The sequence below is a fragment of the Triticum aestivum genome, chromosome 6A (assembly GCF_018294505.1).
Source record: "Triticum aestivum cultivar Chinese Spring chromosome 6A, IWGSC CS RefSeq v2.1, whole genome shotgun sequence".
NCBI lineage: Eukaryota > Viridiplantae > Streptophyta > Magnoliopsida > Poales > Poaceae > Triticum > Triticum aestivum.
Window position 1 is genome coordinate 436,461,574 of NC_057809.1, and position 15,440 is coordinate 436,477,013.

The 15,440-nt window shown below is 48.1% G+C and overlaps 1 protein-coding gene across 3 annotated transcripts; it reads right to left on the minus strand.

The window, feature by feature from the left end:
• Positions 1 to 7,789: 7,789 nt before the first annotated feature.
• On the minus strand, positions 7,790 to 15,096 carry LOC123127781 (trafficking protein particle complex subunit 2). 3 transcript variants are annotated; one of them, XM_044547624.1, is made up of 4 exons: positions 14,904 to 15,096; positions 9,485 to 9,546; positions 8,798 to 8,883; positions 7,790 to 8,468 (listed from the first exon to the last, which is right to left on the minus strand). In XM_044547624.1, the coding sequence occupies exons 1-4, from the start codon at positions 14,906 to 14,908 to the stop codon at positions 8,376 to 8,378; spliced, it is 246 nt and encodes an 81-aa protein (XP_044403559.1). In that variant the 5' UTR covers positions 14,909 to 15,096; the 3' UTR covers positions 7,790 to 8,375. The 3 variants fall into 3 exon arrangements, 1 of the variants encoding a protein (XP_044403559.1); XR_006462790.1 differs by lacking the exon at positions 9,485 to 9,546 and having other exon boundaries at positions 8,798 to 8,910; positions 14,904 to 15,090; XR_006462789.1 differs by lacking the exon at positions 9,485 to 9,546 and having other exon boundaries at positions 8,798 to 8,895; positions 14,904 to 15,084.
• Between the last annotated feature and the right edge of the window lie 344 nt (positions 15,097 to 15,440).

The window sequence follows — 15,440 nt, forward strand, 5'->3', positions numbered from 1 at the left end:
CGGCTGCCGCGGGAGGACGCCACGAACGCATGCGTGGAAGTGCGTCGCACCGCGGACGGGGAGCGCGTCGATGTCGAGTGGTGCCTCCTGAAGCCAGGCGGAGTTGTCGGCGATGAACGTGAGCGCGCCGAGGCGGATCTCGCGGCCCTCCACCAAAACTCCGCACGAAACCATGATCAAAGGGATCGGAAAAATCGCAACTTCTCCAACTAGGCGCTAAGACTCCGGCCCCACGGTGGGCGCCAACTGTCGTGGTTCTAACTCTGACAGTGATGTAGGGGGGTGTGTATGGAGAGGCTAGATCTTAGCTATGGAGTTGTAAGCACGCGAGGATTACGAGTTCAGGCCCTTCTTGGAGGAAGTAACAACCCTACGTCTCGGTGCCCGGAGGCGGTCGATTGAATTATGCGTGTGTGAATAACAGAGGTGCGAACCCTTCATACTGAGGAGGGGGTGGCTTATATAGAGTTCGCCGGTCCTCTCCTGCCCTCAGTAATGCAGGGTTTAAGGTACATTTAAGGTTGGGCGTTCCTAGTAACGCCCCTAATAAAGTGCTATAATGACCATAAAGACTACTTAATAGCCGGCCGTTTGCCTGCGGAGTGACTTTGGGTCTCCTGGCAGTCGAGTGGTTGGCTTCATGGTCGAGTGATAGCTTCTTGGTCGAGTGTCTTGAATCCGTCGAGTGGGATACCTTCAAGTCGATTGAAAGGTGACTTCTTCTAGGGATGTCCTTGGGTAGGGCTCTTTGGACAGGTCCGTGCCCCTACCCTAGGTACATAGCTTCATCACCTGGGACTTGGCTGATTTCTTCTCCGTCTTCACGCATGTCTTCCGCTTCCGATCCTTCTTTCTCCTTAACTTCTCCATGGCTAACTCCTTGATACATGAGTATGCATAGTGTGTCCGTTTGAGGTAGTAGCCATGTCTCATGTGCATCAAAGTGGAATCGTGAGAGGAGAGATGTCACCTCGGTTTCGAGAGCTCTTGCACGTGCCCGTGTCATGGGTCTTCTAGGCACTTGGTGAGACGATGATAGGTCCATGGGGATGACCTTGGGATGCTCCGCATTAATGACATTCTCCACCGCTATCTTCACTATGAAAATCGAGAAGCCGACATGTCCCAAGGTGTCATCAGCAAAGAGAGCTTCGCGCCACGCTCTCAGGATCTCGTAGGCTGATATGGGCGTGCACGACCGAAATCTAACCGGTCCAGATATCATGAACAAGATCTCCGGCGATCGTCCCGGAACACGTCGATGGCCAGATCGAGGAGGAACGATCATGTAGGGTGTTGTCGTGATGTGAGAAGAGCACGAGGACCGCCACCTTAATCATCACGGCGGCAGGCCCCCACGCCGCCCGATCCAGCCTGTCGCCGCCAGGTCAGGCGCCGACACCACCATGGTGCCTAGCAGTCGGCGCCGTCAGGCACCACCGCGCCATCCTGCAGCCACGTCCCAGAGTTGTCGATCCGCCCAAGCCCATCCGGGTCGCGCAAGATCGGCGCTAGGAGATGGAGCAGACCTCACGCGGATCGACACCACCACCGGAAGACTATCGAAGGCACCATCCACCACCGCCACACCTGGCGCAAGGGGCAAGTGCTGCACCACCGAGACGAGGACGGACACGAAGGCAATCCGAAGGCCGGCGGCGCCCATATCTGGACCACCAGCCCCGGCCGTCAACGCTCCGTCCCCGCCACGTTCCTAAGCATCCTCGTCGCCGTCGACCCTTGCCAAACACACGGCGAAGAGCCCCGCCCCACCCCGCCGCCGACCCATGCAGATCGGGAGTGCGCCGCCGAGCCGCCGCCACACGCCATTGAGGCCGAGAGAAAGGGGAGCGGAGGTTGCCCAGGGGAACCACCCCGCCGCCGCTGTCATTGGATCCCGCCCGGGCTTCGCCGGCGGCGCCTCCAGCAGCGGCGAGACGTGGAGGATCATGTGTCACTAACCGTGTGCACGTGTGCGTGCGTGCGTGCGTGCGTGTGTGTGACATATGCTTGGTCTCGATCAAGTGTTCACATATATCCTAGCTGCCATTTCTAACTCCACTACCTTTTTGATTGATTTCCATAGAAATATTAAAAGATTGACATCTTTAAGATTTTTTCTGTATAGGTTGTTGGATTCATAAGAATTTTTCTGCATTGAAAACTTTTAGGATTTCTCTGCATTGATACCTCGCATGGCCCCCCTACACCGCGTCCTTTTCCAACACTGCCTACGGGATGCTCACGCCGATGGTCGCCTTGATGTTGCCCATCGCAGAACCTTTGTCTCCAAACCGGGTCCTGTCCAAGTTGAATCGGTGTAGAAGTTCTCTTCGCCCCGCCAGTCTCAGAAAAATAGAAAATCTCGAAAAGAAAGAATTGCTTGTTTTCGTGTGTCCATGAAATTGTAAGAATCGAATGTACAAAACATCTTAATTCTGTGGTTTTTCAGATTCCTTTGTTTTAGAATCCTGCGAATCAAAGAAGTCATAAAATTCATGAGAAACCAGGAGATACTAGTAGAACAATTTTTTACCTCTCACGATTCTCATGCCACGGCCTAGAATTTAGATTCTACTAGCCAGCTAGCTAGTATAGCAATGCTGCGATTGATGATGACTCTAAATAGTTACCAATCATCATCAATCAGTAAAGAATTTTGGTAAAGCTCCTCTACAGATGGAAGGTGCTCAAGAATCTACGAGCCTAGCTCGGCAGCCTTTCAACTAGACCTGGCCATGGGCAGCCCGGCCCGGCTGGCCCGGCCCGACCCGGCCCGAAAAAGCCCGACCCTGCCCGGCCCGACACTGCTCCCGGGCCGGGCTCGGGCCTAGATTTTGAGCCCGGTGGCCTGGCCGGGCCGGGCCGGGCCTGGGCTCGTCATTTTTGCCGTTTTCTAAAGGGGCCCGGCAGGCTTTTGCATGTTCGGGCCGGGCTTGGGCTCAAAAACTAGGCCCGATGGCCGGGCTGGGCCGGGCTCGGGCCCAGGTTTTTTGGCTCGGGCTTGGCTAGGCCTGGCCCGAAGCCCGGCCCGGCCCGAGGTTTGGCCAGGTATACTTTCAACACAAAAAAGGGAGGCACGTTTCATCAGGGCCATCTTCTTCTTCTGGTAACCGTTGAACAGTGTTTTATATACACACCAAACTTTCTCCCAAACTAAAGTGAGAGGCCGTGCTTCCTATCCCTAAAATTATTATTTAGGAGTCTTCTTTAGGTTTTCTGTTAAAATGAAAAAGCTACAAAAACAGAAGCAAAATCCCAAGAAACAGGGCCTAACTCACGACTTACTGACCAGCCATGATACAACAAGAAGAAAGAGCCCGGGAACGAAGAACGCGCGGTGTTAGAATAAATCCGAGGCGCTCCGTCGATCTACCGAGGACCAATCAATCACACAAGCACGACACCGAGATTTGTTAACGAGGTTCACCATCATGGCTATATCCCTGAGGCCTGACTACGGGCGCTCCTCCCCGTGACACCGTCACAATACCGCACCCCGGCCGCCCGGGCGCCGGCACACGCCGCCGGCTCCCCCTTGCGTGCCTATACTATTATGTTGGCATATGTTACATCATGTGTCTACCCCCACTATATATGAGAGACCTAGGATACAAGTGTCCTACTAGGACACGACTCCATATCTTATCTAAACACAATACAACTACAAGTCCAACTGTAACCTACCTTGTACAATAATATTCGACACAACTCTAACACGCGGCACCTTCTAGTCTTTCTTCATGCATGCTCCTCTTTTTTTTTTGTCAATTTGAGATTGGTTTTACCATGCTTGCCGCGTGGTGCATGCTCTTCTCCTTGATTGGCCTTTGGTTGCGCGAGCACATGTACACGAGTGACTGCAAAACGTCTGAAGATCGGTGAGCCAAGCGTGTAGTGCAGCACCGTCCGTCACAGACTCACAGCGCCGTGTCCATGTGTCCATCAAAGAAACAAACGAAATACATTTCCGTAACCTCCACGCACATGAAATGAAACATCCTTCTCCGGGCGGACGAGGTGGACGTTGGCGTCGTTTCCACCAAGCGCAGAAAAAGGACGAGGTTTTCAGTTTTCACCAAGTGGTAAAGTAGGAAAAGGCCTTCACACAGATTTCACCAAGCGGTGAAACGCACACGGATTTGCCCGTCAAGCAAGCGCTGCAACGTTAGTCAAAAGGAGCGATCGCATCGGCCGTAAAAACCCCAAGTTTCTACCGCGGAAAATTCAGTGGCGAACCGCGTGAAATCTGAATATATATGTGCAATGTTGCTGTCAAGCTAACCAACAACGTTTCCGGGCCATGGATCCTGACGAGAGGTCTTATCTACCGATCCGAACGTGGGAGGCGCTAAGATATGTTTACGCCACTGGCCCGATCGCCCTATCTCAATCGCCCGTCAAAAGCCAGCATCATTAGCTCTACCAGCGGATACAGCCAAAGCGTGGTGTCGCTCTCCCACTCCGATTCCATTTCAGTCGTCAGTGCCGGCGCTGTAGCAGAATGAAAATAACGTGCTGTGCTAACCTTCGTTTTTTCTTTCTTTCAAGAAACATAATTTTCCCGAGAAACCTCGGTGCTAATACGTAAGCTTTGGTGTTAGCAGTCTACTGCTACGAGGCCTTGTGTTGCTATGGAATAGCAAAAAGGTATGAAATCGAGCTCTTTTTAGGTACTTTTTTCAACACTATACAAACGCAAACACTTGTATATGCACATATTCACTCACTTCAATAAACGCACGCACACACATCCTATCCCTATGAGCATCTTCAAGAGATTGCTAGCACGTCATCTTGAGATTGATGAAATCGGCACAAACACCTTCATAGTCGAGGAGAACGTCTCCTTTCACTGAACGCACATCGTCAGATGTCCTAAAATAAATTTAAAAAAATGTGACAACCAATGTGCTTAGTTCACAGTACCTTTTCTACTTGAGAAGCATAGTAGATAATATAAACACATTCCTCTTTGTGCCATCAGTTTTGAACTTCAAATGTTGCCTAACTTTTTTTTCACATATTAACCATAGTTTTAAATAGCCGGCTATAGCCCCGCTATAGCTCTGCTATACCTGTTTGAGGATGTTGCCGTTAAATGATTTCATATACAATTTACCGCTATAGCCCGCTATAGCTGTTTTTAAGGGTTGTCGCTAAATGCCATAGCCCGGTATTTAAAATATTGATATTAACTCAACTACCTGAAACTGCACATCTCTTAGCCCTGAGTAGCAATACTGAAAATTGTGCCATATTAGCAAGCACAACAGTGACATCTAGAGTTCAAGCTTTATATGAAGTGGCAGGTGGGATAAGAGTGTGTTTGATTGAGTTGTGGATTTTGAAAAAACTGCCGTGAGGTATGAACTATGGAAAATCTGAAAGTTGTTTGGTTGAGACAGCTTTGAGAGTGTGGATTTGTCATGAACTGTCTGTAATGTCCATGGAAAAAATATGTTTATTTTTAAAAAAGAGGATTGACCCCGGCCTCTGCATCAAGCGATGCGCACAATTATTTTATTATTTAAAGTGGCAAAAAAGTACAAAACTCATCTCATGTACAAAAGCATAAGCATAAGTGAATCATGAAAAAAATGTTTATAAGCTAAAATTGAACTTAAAGTAGTGATTTGTACATTGGTTCATGCAATGAACATTATTCACATTATTTTCGACAGGTCATGTACATCTTCTTTGTTAACGAAAACAGAATTTTTTAGGTTTCCTCTGTCTCGCGCCGGCTTCGCCGTTGGATCGCCTCGTCACCGATGGCCTTAGGGCCATGGCAGCGTGATGGATCACGACCTTTACCTGCGGGAGGGTTCCATCTTTAGATGTTTCTTCAAGTTTTGTTAGGGTTTGTGTCCTGCTCGGAAAGAGGAGACGACGGCGGCTTTCTAAACATGAAATAAGATTCTCCCCGCCTAGTCCTCGTTTCAATGGTGCGTCTAGCATAGTCGGGCGGCGTGTAGATGTGTGTCTCCGGTGGATCTGTCATTGGTGGATTTGCTCGGATTTTGTCGTAGTTCGTCTACATTTGTGTGTCTTTAGGGTGATCCTTCCGATCTATGCTACTCTTCAACGGTGGCGGTTCCTGTCCTGATGCGTTAGTCCAATGGGGTCTTAGCACGACGATTTCCCAACTGTCTACAACAACAAAGTTTGCTCGGCCCTAGCGAGGGAGGGGGATGACGGCGGCGTGCCTTCGGTTCGCTTCAGTGCTTGTAATGGCCGTTAGGTGGTCTACAGATGGATGCAATTTTTATTATTCAGTGTTTGTTGTACTACATGACTGAAGATGAATAGGTTTGAAAGTTTTTCAGAAAAAAACGAAAACAACTTTTCAAAAAAAGAACTTTTTTGATAAGTGGCCCTTTACTACTTAAAAAAATGTATATGTTAGAAAAAGATCACGTGGGCAATCGCAATTTGCATAAAGAAATTGTCTGTGGTAATCTAGTCTTTGTTTGATGTTGTTAAATCTCTGATGTGACATTCTAAATCTAGTCCTTGCATCCATGGAAGAGGTAGTGCCCGTACTTGTCCGTGGAGACGGCGATCCCGAGGAGACCTGGCCATGGGCAACCCGGCCCGCCCGACCCGGCCCGGCCCGACGCTACTCCCGGGCCGGGCTCGGGCCTAGATTTTGAGCCCGGTGGCCTGGCCGGGCCGGGCCTGGGCCCGTCATTTTTGCCGTTTTCTGAAGGGACCCGGTCCGAGGCCCAAGGCCCGGCGGGCTTTTGCATGTTCGGGCCAGGTTGGGCCCAAAAACTAGGCCCGATGGCCGGGCCGGGCTCGGGCCCAGGTTTTTTGGCTCAGGCTTGGCTAGGCCCGGCCCGAAGCCCGGCCCGGCCCGAGGTTTGGCCAGGTATAATCCCGGGACAGTGAAAGCCAAGTTGGCCATCGCACTGTGGCCGCAGTGGACAGACACTCCATGTTTTTGTCATCTGCCAATCCAGGCGCAGCTGATTCAGGCCCTTGAATTCTGAACTGTAAATCAAGACCTGATTACAGCAACGCCACTGTGCAATCTCAGCTCAGACGGAGGCGATAAGGACTGTTTCTGAGCATGAGCTTTTTGCTGGCTCCTAGGTTTCGATTGGATGAGGAGTTAATCAGTAGAGTGGGACTCACACACGCCGGCTCGCCGCACTGCAGAGCTGCATGCGTGTGCTGCCGAGCTCTGCCGGATCTGTGGCGCGATGCATGTGTGCGTGCTTGAGCAAATCTCCCCCCGGATTTGCCTTGCCTTGTGGTGACTTGATGCACTAGCTTCCAGTAGATTCAGAAAGATGGACTCAATAGCGGTTGCACGGCTCAGCTGTCGACGAGCGATTGATTGATGGGTGAGAGCTAGAGCCAAGTTTATGGCAACAGCTAAGCACGCCTCGGCTGTCGACGATGATTGACGAGTGAGTGAGCGAGCGAGCTAGGCACGCACGCACGCATGGTTATCTACCAGATGTGGACGATCTTAGCTCTTCTGTGCGCCAGAATTGTAGTCTCCAAGTTTCCTGTCGGTTCAGCTGCTTTGCGCCTCCACCTCTGCTGGGGAGCGGCATGCGCACACGTGAACAAGTTTAGGACAATAGCCAGGCGTAACAAGACGGCCTACACTTTTTGCACGCGCACCTGCAGTTTGCTATTCTCTCCGTGCTAAAACACAATGCGCATTTTGTTTCGTTAATAAGGAAACCTCTGATCAATGACTACTACGATATGTGGATTATATGCTAATAAAAAATGGCAACCGCGAGAAAAGTACTTTAGGAAACAAATACGGTGACGTGGTAAATTTCATGGCACATAACACCCGTTTGTGTTAAATAATCATCAATCAAAGTCTTGTCTTCACAAAACAAAAACAAAAAAAAAGGTTCCAGCCAAATGACAGCTCTTCCTTGGTAGTACAATCCCAAGTGATAACTGCAGATTCATTTATGAATAGAATTCATCTGATGTGCGAGGACCTTTCTCCGGAGATTCTGCAGGGGTCCTTTTAGTGGAGCTACAGTACCACTACCAGCTGGTCAGTTGCATTGCAGTGTCCTGTAATATTAATGCCGCTGCATATGCTTCCATGCTTCATACAGCTCGTGATGATACTGCGGCACCATCTCCTTTCACTGCCATGGCTACAGATATAATGGTGCAGTATCGATGTGCAAGGTAAATTTAACAGGGCTCAGCTTACGACACTCGAGTATCTCAAGACAACAGCACAGGACAGGGGTAAGGAGATAAACATAAAAGCTGAAACGTTGGCAGGGGAAACGCCTCAGAAATAAGCAAAGAAAGCTCTCCGTTGAGCACCATTTTGGCGCATCATGGCACTAGCTCATTTTCAGGATCTTCCACCTGAGTGCATGCTACAGGTATTTCCTTGCAAGAGCCCTGACCTTGGTATTGAAATGAGAGGATGTGATGCGAGAACCAGGCAAGTAGAGTGGATTAAGGAATATCTGCACAGCAAAAACATGCAGAAATATAAGTAGAAATCTAGCACGACTGCGCAAGCAAGAAGAATGCTGGAATGGAATGCATGACAACATCCTGATCCTTGTGCAGCTCTATGACGTATAAAAAGAGCTCATGCGACACTAATGAAGTTTTTTTCATCCGGCTGCAAATAGTAGGATATGGACATAGAACATAGGAAACACATCTCCATCATCTAAAGATGGCATTTCAACGCGTGTATTTTTTATATATATTCATATGAATGTCTGACTTAGTTTAGAACAGCAATCAAAATAAATGTAGCTTTCTCAGTACACAGCTAACAGTTTACCTTGATGTAAAGTTCGTGAACTTCCTGAAAGAAGCTTTTTATACCATCTTCACTCCGTGAATCATGAAGCAACATAAATCTAGTATGTGATGAACTGGCTGTTAAGAAAACAACTAGCAAAGTGCCCTGTGTTACATTGGATCCAAAATAGACTAATACATGCTCAGAAACTTGAAACAAAATCGTGTGTATATAAATTTATTCCTCTTGTTTGTTTGAATGTGGCAGGGGAGGGACGGAGATGAGATGGTCTGGGGGAGTAAGGGGTTTCTGCAAATGTGGAGCAGAATGGTCATATCCTTTGCAAAAATATCACAGCTTGCCTCGCAATGTTTTAGATGCAGATTGTATGGTCAGAATGACGGATGGCAGACACACCACCATCACCAACTGTTTCTTTATATATAGGAGTCAAGATAATACTACTATGAGGAAAAATTTAAAGAAATGTAGCAAGGGCAATCGCGGTTATGAGTTATCACTCTCACAGGAATTAAAGACATACACAAGACCCCAAATTTACCTGTTACGGCTATATCTTAAGTCGTTTGCAGACAGAATAATGATAATTCTGATCAAAGGAATTATCACCAAATTCTCACATTTCTAGATTCTTTTTCTGCCAAGACATCACACAAGATTTCGGCTCTCTAAAAAGACACCACATATAAGCACTCAAAAGGATATGACCAGCAGTTATATAAACAGACACCACAAGATCGTTGAATCTATCTACTGACTTCAGAAACCTGAAAATGGCGAAAAAGAGGAATAGTTATGTGAAGCAAGAAACAAGAAAAACTACAAGGCGTTCTACGTTGAATCTTTGGATACACCTGACTGGGTAATGACAAATCAACAACCACTCACATTGCACTTGTAGCCCATGCACAGAATCAAACGACCCCCGAGCCGATCCCGCGAGCGTCCTCGGGGGAAACCCTAGCGCGCCGCCCCTCGTCCTCCCTCGTCGATCTCTGCCCCCGCCGCCACCGCACAGCGCAGCCGGGCAAAGACCGGCCGGCGTTGGTGGCGGCGGGGATCTTGCCCCTTTCCTCGCGGTTGGCGTCCGGCGCGGGACGTCGCGACGCGAGACGGCGCTGGGCTGGGCAGGGCCCAGCGGCGCGGCGGAGGGCGTACTGGGTGGCGGCGCCCCTGCCTGGCGGCGGTGCAGCTGCGGCTCGAGGCCCCTCCAACGCGCGGCGACTGCGGCTTCTCTGGCGGCGGTGCGAGTTATCCCGGTGGCGGCTTGGCGGCGTGGCGCGGCGGAGCTCCGGCGATGACTCGGTGGCGGGCTGGAGGGCTAGGCACCGTCCAGTGGTGATGCCTCCGCGGCGGTTGCGGCTTGGGGCCATTGACCCCGATCCGATCTGGATCTGGTGGTGCCTGGGTCTGGGCCATGGCGGCTGGCAAGGCATGGGAATCGTCGGGGCTTATCGGCCTCTAGGCACCATGGGGGTGCCGGCGGTGACGCGTGCCCGGCGTGGTGACGCTGGTGGACGTGGTGGTCATCTTCTTCTCGAGATGGTCGGCCAGAGGCTCGGTGATCGGATCTCGAGATCCATCATCTTGTCCCGGCTGCGAGTGGGGGAGACATGGTTGCCGGTGAAAACTGAGCCGACGGCAGGCGATGGCGGCGTTCTCGCCGTTACCTTGATGGAGGCATCATCGTGTAACTACTGTCGACCCACTCGTGCTGCTCCGGGGGAAACCCTAGGATCTAGTGTTCCAAATCGGACGATGGCGGCACTGCGGTGTCGTCTCTCTTTTGCGAGCATCGTTTGCGGAGCAGCGCTGGGTGTCAGAGGCAGGAGGTGGAGCGGCTTCATCTTGCACGGAGCTTCGGTGGTGATGTCAAGTCATGCCTGACCGATAGGTGCTACGCTTTGTCATGCCTGGTCGGCAGGTGCTACGCACGACAAATCTTCCAAGGACTTCAAGCTGTGTCGGCTGGTGATACCTGACAGCATGGCGCTGAGGTGTATCAGTGGCGACCGCGACGTGCTGAGTTGTTCGCGCGCAGGGACGAGGTGCCGTTTGGCGCAGTGGTGGCGTCGACGATAGCTAGACCGAGTAAGGTTGATGCATCAGTACAGTTCTGAAGATGGAGTGGTGGCACTTGGCGGCGGCGGCATCTGAGTGCACGCCGGACCAGTGAGACTCATGCCCGGCAGCGTCCTGGATGGGATCTCAGGTCTTAGATGTTAGGTTTGGCTGCGATGTCTGTTTGGTATTAGGCCCAGACTATCTGCGCCCCTTCATCAGCTGGATAGAGATGCTTAGACGGCGGTTTTAGTCTTACTGTTGTATTACTTTGTAAGGTCTTGTGAGAATAATTAATAAAGTGGCTGTATGCATCGCCCATATGCAGAGGCCGGGGGTCATCCTCCTTTTTTTTTAAAAACTTGTAGCCCATGCAAGGTCCTGAACAACATCTAATGCAGCATGCAAAATGAACTGATGCTGATAAGCCTGATCTTCTTTTCTGCGAGAGGAAGTAAATTGGGTCCTCATGAAACAACTGACTGAACATACGCTAATAGGATGACCTACAGGGAGAGGTAAATGCAATGCATGCCTCTACTGTTAATCATGTACAAAATATAAATATGAGAAATGGTGCATGCATTCTCGGTTGATCTCACATTTCTAGCATCCACGGTGAATGGCTCATCCTTTCTTTGAACCTTGTCAACGATCGAACAAATTTACAGATATGAACTGGGTACCATTTGATTAGTAAGATTGTCAGAGGTAGAGGGGTATGTAAAGGAGGAAGTAATAAAAGAGGAAGCCATTGGTAGTAGTAACAACTTGTCATGATCATTGGTTCATATAACATCCATGTCCTAGGTATTATAAAAATATATTATTTTTGCTAAGCGTCTACAATAAAATAGAATTTAAGAGTCCACCTCGAGTCTCAAGACGAAGAGGTTAGGCCTCCTTTGGTTTGCAGGAATTTTGTCGGAACTCTATATGATAGGATTTGCAAAGGAAAAATTCCTTTGAAGTCCTTTAGTTTATAGGAATGGATTCCTATTCCTATGTAGGATAGGAATCAATTCTTCACATTTTGAAGGAAAAAAACATTAGCCTAGACTCAATGGAAAAATTCCTATCCTATGCACCAAATAAAATCTCTTTCTCTAAAGGAATTGAGATGCATGTCATCTCACTTCCTATGATTTTTCTATTCCTATAAAATCCCTATCCTATGAACCAAAGGAGGACTTACTAGTTACTATGCCTCTATGAGGGGGGAAATAATGTGACAAGATCACAAGAGTTGCAAGTTTTCATCATTTGGTTATCTTAGAAAATAACTGTAAAGCTGATGTTTATAATACAGATGAACAATTTATTCTTGCTCGAGATGGGATGGACAGTAGATGTCCCATAAAGTAAGGTTGCAAACAAGTGATAATACTGTAATGAACAATACATGTGCACATTAATACATGATCTACTTTCAGATACAAGATTATGTGCATCGTGGATTCCATCAGTAGCAAAGGAATATGGGAACAAAACTACAATGAATATTTAACAAAGGCACGTATAAAAATACCACAAATGTAAGAAGTGGAGTAGAATATACATTAATTACTAAAGGGAATAAACTAAACGAATCATACTTTTGGAGCGGATCCAACTTCAGCATCATAGATTGGGATATCATTCTTACTGACAATCACAAAGCATGCTGTGCTCGCCATATCTGACAGGCAAATTGCAATTTGTTTATCTGAAAGTAGTTTAAAATTTCCGCAGACACTGAAACACAAATGTCATGACTACACAGCTAAAGCAAATTCATTTTTCAAATATTTGAAAATCACATAAGCATGAGACATGAGTAAGGCAACCTACCTCACCATGATACTATTATACATGAAGACATTAAGAACCAGGAACAGCTAAACAGTTGAAGTGTGTCATAATAGTAAGTAGCAGCAAGATAAATATCAGAGCATTCACTTAGCTAATATCAGATATATGATACAATATACTCCCTCCGTTCCAAAATAGATGACCCAACTTTGTACTAACCTTAGTACAAAGTTGGGTCATCTATTTTGGAACGGAGGGAGTAGATGCCAAGTAAGTGAGAACATTACAGGGTTTAGACTATTCAATTCATTCTATCCACGAAACATTTGGCTTATGTAGTTTGCAGGTACAAAGCTACAAGCATCAATAGAGCTAAAGCTAAAGCAAAAATCAGGGAAGGACACCTATTTGTATGAAAAGATAGAAATTTGGAATTTTAACCATAAATACTCTTAACTTTTTGCAAAGAATATTTTTTGGTAAAAATAAATACCATAAATACCCTTAGCTGCATAGCATCCAACATAGCACAGTTGTCTTCTTAAAAAAATTATTATTTTTTGGTAAAACTATGCAGTACACTTTTAATTGCCGACTTAGTAAGAATGACAAGGCGTTATTCTTTAACTAATCTGTCAGGTCAAAAATTCCCCAATCATACAACCGGTGACGACACCAGTGCGCACTTCTGGGCGACTATACGTCTTTTTAGTTGCCTGCACGAAGAGAGCTAAAATTGGTGAACACCAGGATGCATTCACTAGTTGAATGGATCTACGAGTTGATGGATGGCTAAAATTGGCTGCCAATGACTTCCAACTTTACACTGTCTCTGGGATTAGGAATGCTAGAGATCAAGATTATCAGCTAACAAACCAGACCGGCGATTTTGGGGAACATATAGTCTACATGGCTAACATAACCCCCATCCTGGCTAATTTGAGCCTAGCTGAGTGCATGCCAGTAAGGGATGTTTGGTCATCCCTCGCCCGTTTCAGTTGGACATGGCTGAGTGAAAATGTTTCTGGGTTGGCTGCATTACAGGATTGGTGGGGATGTTGCATGCGAGAGCGTGTTTGGTTGGATTTGTCCGTAGATATTGCAATCACTATTTCTACAGGGTGGTGAATTTGCCCCCTTATGTTGTGGGGTGGGTGGTTTGGAAAACAGCCAAGTCCTTGTGATTAAAAAATTTGTACTTTGAATCTAAGTTGACTACTTATGTTGTTTCTTAGGAAAATATACAACACCATCCACTCAGCCGTCTGTAACACATGCCACATGGGATTTTTATCTAGGTGGAGGGGAGAGAATGAAGAGAGAGGAGGAGGGTGTCTATAATCCCTCAGACAGTCGATATCCAAAAATATCGCTCCTTATCAACAACCATTTATCTCGTCTGTCGAACCCTCGTATCCCGTGCTCCAACATGGCGATATCTTTTCCTTTTTTACGCTGCCTACTCCGGCGAGACCTGCACGACATTGCGCTGCTTGGGTCGACGCCGAGGCACCACTAGCCGGCCAAGGAGCATCTGCCATGGATGCCAGCGAGCACATGTTCTGCTACAGAGCATCAGCCCTATGACTTCGTTGTGCGAGGCCTTGCCAATCAGTGGGAGGACATCAATGGTGCCTAGCAGACCCAACGCTGCTAGATGGACAGCAGCGAGCCAGCAGAGCATGATTGATGCTCCTTCTCGTCGTCAATGTTCAACTTGTTGGCTAGGCAGAGCGCCGTAGGACGGCGGTGCCTACGGACATAGCTTTTACTACTTGTCTAACACACACCTTGTCATCGGAGAGCATTGCGCTGGACTATGACTGTGCTCGCATCGTTGACTAGGGTGGAGGAGCGGCGGCGGCCAGACTGTGCAAGGTTTATTTTCAGTTCCTAATTTTGGGGGGTTGCAGATAGAAAATAGACAGACTGTTGTACAGGGAGTCTTCAATGCTGTCTAGAGGTGATTGCAACAGACGGGGTTATCTAAACTACTGAACATGTCATTATGCACCATTAGGATGTAATCAAGATAGGCACGATGCAGTTAGAATTCTGATCTATGCGCAATTCATAAATTGAAGGGGGCTCTACAAGTAATAGCACTCGGAATTGTTTGGATCACTTGGAATTGTTTGGGATCAAAATCGCGTCACGAAAAATCTCATGAATCCTCGACGCCGCAATTGAACAACAAAATTGACAGGGAAGCAAAGACCGGATTGATAGGACCACCGCGCTCAGATTGGTCAGGGAATCCCGTTAAACTTACCTCATAGGCTCGAGGAGTCGAATGAATGGAGGGCGGAGAGATGCAAGTAGCGGCCGGAAGCACGACGGAGGTCAGCAGAGGAAACCCTAGCTTGGACGAAGACGTGGAAGAAGGTTTTTTTTCGATGGGAAGGAGGTGTCGGACGAGTAGTTTTGGCCCTTAGAGCATCCCGTACACCCAGTACCGGCAAAACATTTTTTAATATCACTTTTGTTCCGGCAGAACAGATTCCGTAAAATATTTTATTGTCCTGATAAAATTGCACAAACCTCAAAAAACATCAGTTAAATTACAATTGAATCCATCTAGACTGCTCCCACCGCGAGGATCTCGTGAGGGACAGAGGAGGAGCGTGTGTCTTGCCGATGACGGCGCCGCCTAGGAGCAAGACAAAGACCACAGGGATGAATGTGACGAGCAGGCAGCAGCTAGCTAGCTTGTGGCGGCAGCTAGCTTAGCTAGCTCGCGGAAGGGGACAGCGACGTGCGACAGCTCGCATGGGGCGGCGGCGGTGAGATTTGACCAGAATTTGGCTCG

Coding starts and splice junctions, on each gene's coding strand:
- LOC123127781 (XM_044547624.1), bottom strand. Junction 8,884..9,484: donor TGTTTATATAACTGCTGGTC/ATATCCTTTTGA, acceptor CCAGTTCATCAC/ATACTAGATTTATGTTGCTT. Junction 8,469..8,797: donor TTCACGAACTTTACATCAAG/GTAAACTGTTAG, acceptor TTTGCTGTGCAG/ATATTCCTTAATCCACTCTA.